The 7,773-nt window shown below is 55.7% G+C and overlaps 1 protein-coding gene across 17 annotated transcripts in view; it reads right to left on the bottom strand.

The window, feature by feature from the left end:
* Positions 1-6,392, bottom strand: part of AFDN (afadin, adherens junction formation factor) — a 148,705-nt gene extending 142,313 nt beyond the window's left edge. For all 17 annotated transcript variants that reach the window (XM_076002794.1, XM_076002792.1, XM_076002789.1 and 14 more), the window contains exon 1: positions 6,112-6,392. In XM_076002794.1, coding sequence (XP_075858909.1) covers positions 6,112-6,216 — 105 coding nt within the window. In that variant the 5' untranslated portion in view covers positions 6,217-6,392. The remainder of the gene's footprint in view (positions 1-6,111) is intronic.
* Positions 6,393-7,773: the final 1,381 nt, after the last annotated feature.

Raw genomic sequence — 7,773 nt, forward strand, 5'->3', positions numbered from 1 at the left:
TACTTTCTAAATTAAATTAAAATATTGTTTTGGTGAATCACATATGTCAAAATGACTAGTGAATTTTATGTTTTTATTGCTGCTAAAATAAAACTTCAATCAGGCAACTTTGAGATAGGCAAACAAACATCTCCCCCACCACCTCTCAGACTGCTTGAGCCCAGCTATGTGCGACCAGAAATGTAAGAAAAATCTTTGGCCCACGAATAAAGATGATCCAACTTTGATAACACGTACACACCTGCTGTCAACTCATACACATGGAGACACTAACTGAAGCCTACCAGTGGATGTTCAGGCTCTGTCAGCACATCAGCGTTAGGCAACCCTCCCCAGAAGAGGTTAAAGGGTCTGTGGGATTTGGCACACAGCTTTGTTTCTAACTTACAAGTGTAAATATAGGTCAAACAAATACATGTCATCTCTTATCCTAGGCAACTTCAAGGTGAATGAGTATATCCTACATAGAATCAGCCAGGAAATTAATAGAAATATAGCAAACTTTCGAACAAAAATCAAGACACTACCTAACCTGAAAATAATTTTCAACTGGGGAGTCGGTTTAGCTCTATGTTCAGTGTGTGCTACTGGTATATCTACTTTATTTATAATAAAGAAAAATAGGTTTATATCAAAATAACTGTTATACTATTCATTAGCATTTTCTGACATTATACCAAAATTCAAGTCTGGTAAAATTGTTTATAAACAAATTAACCTATGCTACCAGAATAATAACCAACACCTGGTAATAATGTTTCATGCACTATAACTGCTCAATTAAATCCTTAATGACATAACCATAAACTTTTCTAAGACTTCCCACCAATCTGGTACCATATCCTGATATTCTGTGGCCCATATTTTTTCAAGAATATGAAACACCACTTCTGCTATTCTACTACTATTATTATAATTTAGCCACAATCAAAATTTGATAGTTCTATAAAAGTCTACAGTTAAAATATTCACATTACATTAGGTCTACAAATTGCATAAAATAAAATTATCTTTCATTGGCAGATGGATACCAAATTGAAACTATTCTAAATGCAGTTTCAACTTAAGATAACTAAGCAATGTTTGACAAGAGCTATACTTCAGACCCACAAGAACACACCACACAAACATAAAACTTAACCAATAATTACAGGAAATCGGCTGGGCATGGTGGTTCATGTCTGTAATCCTAGCACTCTGGGAGACTGAGGCAGGAGGATCATATAAGCCCAGGAGTTTGAAGTTGCTGCGAGCTAGCCTGACACTACGGCATTCTACTCAGGGCAACAGAGTGAGACTCTGTCTCAAAAAAAAAAAAAAAAAAAAAAAAAAAAAAAAAAATTATTACAGGGAATTAAATAAGCATTTAAAAATGGTTATAACCACCATTGAGGATCAACTTATTAGGGGAAAAAAAGGAAAAGAAATGCATATAAATACTAAAAACACATCATTGGTTATCACCTATCTCATTAAACATTAGTCACCAGAAAGAGATCTTCAGAACCCATGTTTGAAATATAACTGTTGTTTTCAATACAATTTCAAATACAGAATGATAAAGCATAGTTACAAACTAAATATTAGTCTGAAATACAGATTTAGCTATAAGTTATGCAACTATCATTACTTCACCTGAAGACTTCCTACTCCACCTCTGCTGACAAACTAGAAGTTATTTTTTACACACATCTCTGGATAACATGAATCACCACATTACTTCTCAAGATTAATCAGAATATTAAGATGTACCATATTCACCTATAATAAAGCATGTGTAGATGTCCACACAAATTCTGAGTTACTATTTCCATAAGGGTAAAAGAAGGCAATGAACTCAATAAACAAATGACTTTAAGAAATATCTTATAAAGCTAAATGGTCAATGGTCAGCATAGTTTTTGCATTTAAGTGTAACCTTCATGCAAAACTAAGACATAAAAACAAATCTATATTAGCCTATCAGATAATTTTCACTAAATTTTTTAAAAGCATATATCCCATGTTTTGTCAGGAATAAAGATACAGAGGTCATATATTCAGTATTCTTTTCATAAAATATTTACTGAACACCTACCATGCGTCAGAAAATAATTTTTCACAAACTGTAAATCCTTGCCTATGTGTAATGAAGGAGGGAAAGAGACAAACCAATGGTTATAAAGACAGCTCATGGTAAGTTAAAACCAACAGGGATTCATTCCTTTGGATAACCAGAGAAGCCCTCTTCTCAGTAGGAGAAGGAAAGATTACGAAGGAAAGATTAGCAGCAAGCACTCTGCCATCATAAATAATTACAAATCCCTAAAAGAAATCAAGCCTTAACATTAAAAATAAGAAAAGGAATGACTAAAATGCTTTGAGGTGCTTTTATGAGCTATAGCTTTCCATATTAATCAAGATTATTAATTCAGCTTAACATCAATTTCCTGATGATAAAATATCAACATTAGGTTTAGATCCTCAACTCTCATTTTACAAATTCCCAAAGAATCTAGGATCTAAGAGAGGGAGAGGTTGAAAATACTCAATGATAACTTATTTTTTGAAAGCCCTCCTCTTACACACAAATCTTAGCATGAAGGAAAAAGCAAATTTAAACAAGTTGATTTCAAAACATATTCCAATTTTCTTAAAAAGTGAATGTGATTCAAAGAGCTAAGTTTATCATCTTCCTAAACATAGAAACCACAGAATTATCAGTGGTTATCATAGCTGGCTGAAACCACCAATCACACAGATGATTAATAGAGTTGTAAAATTTGATAACAGATACTGATCACCATACCAAAAAAAAAAAGCAAACAAAAGGAAAAAAGAAAACCCACAACTAACCTCTCATACAAATACATAAATAAATACCCAAATAAATAAATATAAGCCTTAAATCTTATTTCTACAAATCAATTTCTGTAGTGAATTTGGTCAACATTTATTGAACACCTAATAAGGGCCAATATAACATTATATTCTTGCAGAAAACTGAGAAACCTGATTTCTGATGGCCAAATAGAGTAAAAATAATGATTTGATGATAAGAAATGTTCAGACCCAAGCTTAAAGCAAATTGAAACTGTTGGCCTTGAAATATTGGCTTAGAGAATTATTAACATAAGTAAGTTTGCCTACACAATAATGAAAGATACAGCATGTTAGGCGTAGAGCTTAGCTTCTAAGTCCAGGATAAATCTAGTAGGATGCAAAGGTTCTCCAGAAAACAAAATGGAAAGTGTGAGCTAGCCAATAGATGATGAAAAGGCTAAGGAAAATAATATAAACACTTTACACAGAAATCAAATCATTTCATTATGAAAGACTTTCTAATACAAATCTGATGAATCATTTTTAAAAACAGAAATGTTCAGATACAAGCGAGAGTAAAAACTAATAAGTGACATATATAATCATTTTTTTAAAAGTCCTTCAATTCTTGCTTTGCTTCAATACTTGTACACAACAAGTTTTCACCTACAGAATAACTGGAAAAAAAATAGCTTTTTACTTTGATAACTATATGTCTAAGAAAATACAGAAAAAGTTTCAATTGAATGCATAAAATAGAATTAAATGGACTAACTATAATCCGCTTCCAATTTGGGACTTTTAAAAAATGCCAAGTCAATTTAAACGCCCAAAAAGTAAACTGAAGTCTCTATTCCTAAAATCAAAAGATTCCTTTTCTCAACCAAACTTGGGAAATCTCTCAAAAAACAATTAAAAATAGATCCATTCAAACAAAAAAAAACAAAACAACTATGTGCCAAGATAATATTTCACATCCAAATTTTACCTTGTGATGAAAAGAAAAATGAGCTCATTCTGAAAGACAATATAACCCTAAAACTAAATTATTGCATGCCACCTTTCTGAAGACGCAGTAAAATCTATGAATGAACACTCACCCACACCGCACTGACTTGCTTGGGGGAACCAACCCTGCAACCCTCACGGAGGTGCGCTGTGAACCGGGGGAAACCGGGCACAGGGCCGCGCCCACGCCGGCCGCCCCCGCGCCCCCGCCGGCCGCCCCCGCGCCCCCGCCGGCCGCCCCCGCGCCCCCGCCGGCCGCCCCCGCGCCCCCGCCGGCCGCCCCCGCGCCCACGCCGGCCGCCCCCGCGCCCACGCCGGCCGCCCCCGCGCCCCCGCCGGCCGCCCCCGCGCCCCCGCCGGCCGCCCCGCGCCCACGCCGGCCGCCCCCGCGCCCACGCCGGCCGCCCCCGCGCCCACGCCGGCCGCCTGGGCCAGGGCTCGCAGGCGCTCACCGGGCAGGACGACCGCCTCTGCCGCGCAGGGCGGCGCGGTCGGACGAAGGCGGGAGAACACAGCCCTCCCCGCCACAGGCAAAGCCCCCGAGGCTAAAAAGCAAAGCCAGACTCGCTCAAAACGTGAACTGGGCTGAATGCTAAGGGAAGGGAGCACATTCTCAGCAGGACCGCTCGGGTCTGCCCCGAGAGCTCGCACTCGGCCACCGCCGTCCGGCTCGGCCGCCACCCACCCACCGGCGCCCCCGCGCCGACCGCCGCGCCAGCCCCCAGCCCCGCGCCGCGCAACGCCGGGACGGGCCGCGGCCCCGGCTCCACGTGGCGTCCCCGCCGCCGGCCGCGAGGGCGCGGGCAGCTTTGTCCCGCGGCCACCATTGTGCGGCCGGCGCGACCTCCTCCCGGCGGGCCCGGGCCGCGCCGACCTGCGCGCCGGCCAGGCGGGCGGGGGCGAGGGGACACGGCGACACGGGCCTCGGAGCCCAGGCACCGCCGCCCCTCGCGGTCGGCCGCCTCCCGGCCCGGACCCGCGGGGCGCCCGGCGGTCACATGCTCGCAGGCGGTGACAAAGGCCCGTCCGACCGCCGCTCCGAGCACCGGGAGAGCCAGCGCGCGCGGTGACAGACGCTGCCGGCGCCGCCCGCCCGGACTCGGGAGGCAGCGGCCCGGCCCGGCTGCCCGCGCCCGGAAACAGCCGGGGGGCCAGGTGGGGAGACGGGGGTGGGGGCGGCCAGGTGGGGGGACCAGGGAAGGGCGGACAGGTGGTGGGCCCCGGGGGCTGGAGGGCAGCCAGGTGGGGGGGACCAAGGAAGGACGGACAAGTGGGGGGACCCAAGAGCGGGGGGACATCCAGGTGGGGGGACCAAGGAAGGACGGACAAGTGGGGGACCCAAGAGCGGGGGGACATCCAGGTGGGGGGACCAAGGAAGGACGGACAAGTGGGGGGACCCAAGAGCGGGGGGACATCCAGGTGGGGGGACAAGGGAAGGGCAGGTGGGGGGATCGGGGATGCGGGGCGGCCAGGTGGTGAGACAAGGGTGGAGGGCGGACAGGTTGGGGGACCAGGGAAGAACGGACAGGTGGGGAGACGCGGGGCTGGGGGACGAACAGGTGGAGGCACCCAGGGCTGGGGGGCGGACAGGTTGGGGCACCCGGGGCTGGGGGGCGGACAGGTTGGGGCACCCGGGGCTGGGGGGCGGACAGGTTGGGGCCCCCGAGGCTGGGGGGCGGACAGGTTGGGGCACCCAGGGCTGGGGGGCGGACAGGTTGGGGCACCCGGGGCTGGGGGGCGGACAGGTGGGGGCCCCCGGGGCTGGGGGGTGGACAGGTGGGGCACCCGGGGCTGGGGGGGCAGACAGGTGGGGCACCCGGGGCTGGGGGGCGGACAAATTGGGGCACCCAGGGCTGGGGGGCGGACAGGTGGGGCACCCGGGGCTGGGGGGCGGACAGGTGGGGCACCCGGGGCTGGGGGGCGGACAGGTGGGGGCACCCGGGGCTGGGGGGCGGACAGGTGGGGGCACCAGGGCTGGGGGGCAGACAAGTTGGGGGACCAGGCGGGGGGCGGCCCTGGGCCGGGAACAGGTGACGGCCACGCTCGCACCGCTCCGGCCGCGCCGCAGGCCCCCGCCCGGCCGCCGCGACCCCGGACCCAGCCCCGGCGGAGGGGCGCGGGCGGCGCGGAGGGCTGGGGAGGGCGGGCCGGCGCGGGAGGCGGGTGCGGGGCGGGGGGCGCGGGGGGCGGGGGAGGGGAGGGCGGGTCCCGGCCGGTCCGGGCTCCGGCAGTCGAGGGCGGGGGAGGGGCGGCGAGGAGGTCCGGCGCGCCCGCCCGCCCGCCCCGCCGCGCGGCGCCCACCTCGGTCGGCTGGCTGATCTCGAACAGGTCCAGCCGGTTGGCGTTCCAGTGGTGGATGATGTCGGCCAGCTTCCGCCGCTCCTCGTCGCGGCCGCCCGCCGACATGGTCCCGGCCGCGCCTCCTCAGCCGCCGCGCCGCCGCGCCGGGCGAGGGGACAGGTCCGCGGGGCCCGCGCCCCCCGCCGCTCCGGCCGCTCCGCCGCCCCCCGCGCCGCCGCCTCGGCCCCGCCGGGCTCCGCCGCCGCCCGCGCCTCAGCGCCGCCGCCTCAGCCGCGCCGGTGTGCGCCGCGCCCGCGCCGCCCCGCCCGCCGCCGTGCGCGCCCGCCGTGCGCGCCCCCGCCGCCCGCGCACGCGCGCCGCCGCCGCCGCACCTCCGCGCCGCTCCGCTAGGTGCTGCGGCCCGCGCCGCCGGAGGAGGGGCCGGCGAGGGGCCGGCGGGCGGCGCTGGGTTCGGACCGGCGGTGCTGGGTCCGGGCGGGCGGTGCTGGGCCCGGTCCCGACCCGCAGTAGTGGGTCCGGCGGGCGGCGCTGGGCCCGGTTCTGACCGGCAGTAGTGGGTCCGGGCGGGCGGTGCTGGGCCCGGTCCCGACCCGCAGTAGTGGGTCCGGCGGGCGGCGCTGGGTTCGGTTCAGACCCGCAGTAGTGGGTCCGGCGGGCGGCGTAGGGTTCGGTCCCGACCCGCAGTAGTGGGTCCGGCGGGCGGCGCTGGGTCCGGGCGGGCGGTCCTGGGTCCGGACGGGCGGTGCTGGGCCCGGTTCCGACAGGTAGTATTGGGTCCGGACGGGCAGTGCCGGTCGGGTCCCGACAGGCAGTAGTGGGTCCAGACGGGCTGCGCGGGGTTCGGACGGGCGGTATTGGGTCCGGTTCCGACGGGCAGTATTGGGTCCGGACGGGCAGTGCCAGGTCAGGTCCCGACGGGCAGTACTGGGTCCCGACGGGCAGTACTGGGTCCCGACGGGCAGTGCCGGGTCAGGTCCCGACGGGCGGCGCTGGGTCCCGACCGGCGGCGCTGGGTCCGGACGGCGGGCGCGGGCGCGGCCCACCCCTGCGCGGGGACCCGCCTTCTCCGCGCCGCCCCCGGCTCCGTGCGCGCGGGTTCCGGGGCTCGCGCTCCCCTGGGCCGCACCTGCTCCTTCAGAGGACGGGTCGCCGCCGGTGCGCGTCTCGGAACCGCGGCCCTGAAGCCGGTGCCGGCGGCCCCGCCCCGCGCTGCGCCTGGGCGCGCGTCCCTAGCGCGTCCCGGGACGCCCGGCCGGGCCGCAGGTGCCAGTGGGGGCGGGGGTGCGCCCCTGCGTTGGCGGGCTCTCAGCCCGGACGGGGCCTGACGCTCGTGCCAGCAGCGGGCCTTGTGCGCTTCAGGGGCGTTTCATCAGGGGTCTTCTCTTTACCTGCCCTTCCCCCCGAAAAGTATCTTCCGTCTGCAGAGCACAGCCCGGCGGGCTCCCTGGGGCGGCGTCCGCCCCTGGGGGAGGCGGCTCTTGGAGACCCGGACGCGCTGGACGAGCGCCCGCCTTCCACGTGCCAGAGCCAGTCTCCAGAGCGCAGGGAGCAGCGCTGGACCACACCTCTCGGTGGCCGTGGTCACTCTCCCCAGCCTGCAGGTGTTCTCCCCCCGCCCGGCCTCCTCCTCTGCAGGAGACAAGAGGGCCCGGAGGGTCCCCG

This window comes from Microcebus murinus, chromosome 5, assembly GCF_040939455.1.
Source record: "Microcebus murinus isolate Inina chromosome 5, M.murinus_Inina_mat1.0, whole genome shotgun sequence".
Taxonomy (NCBI): Eukaryota; Metazoa; Chordata; class Mammalia; order Primates; family Cheirogaleidae; genus Microcebus; species Microcebus murinus.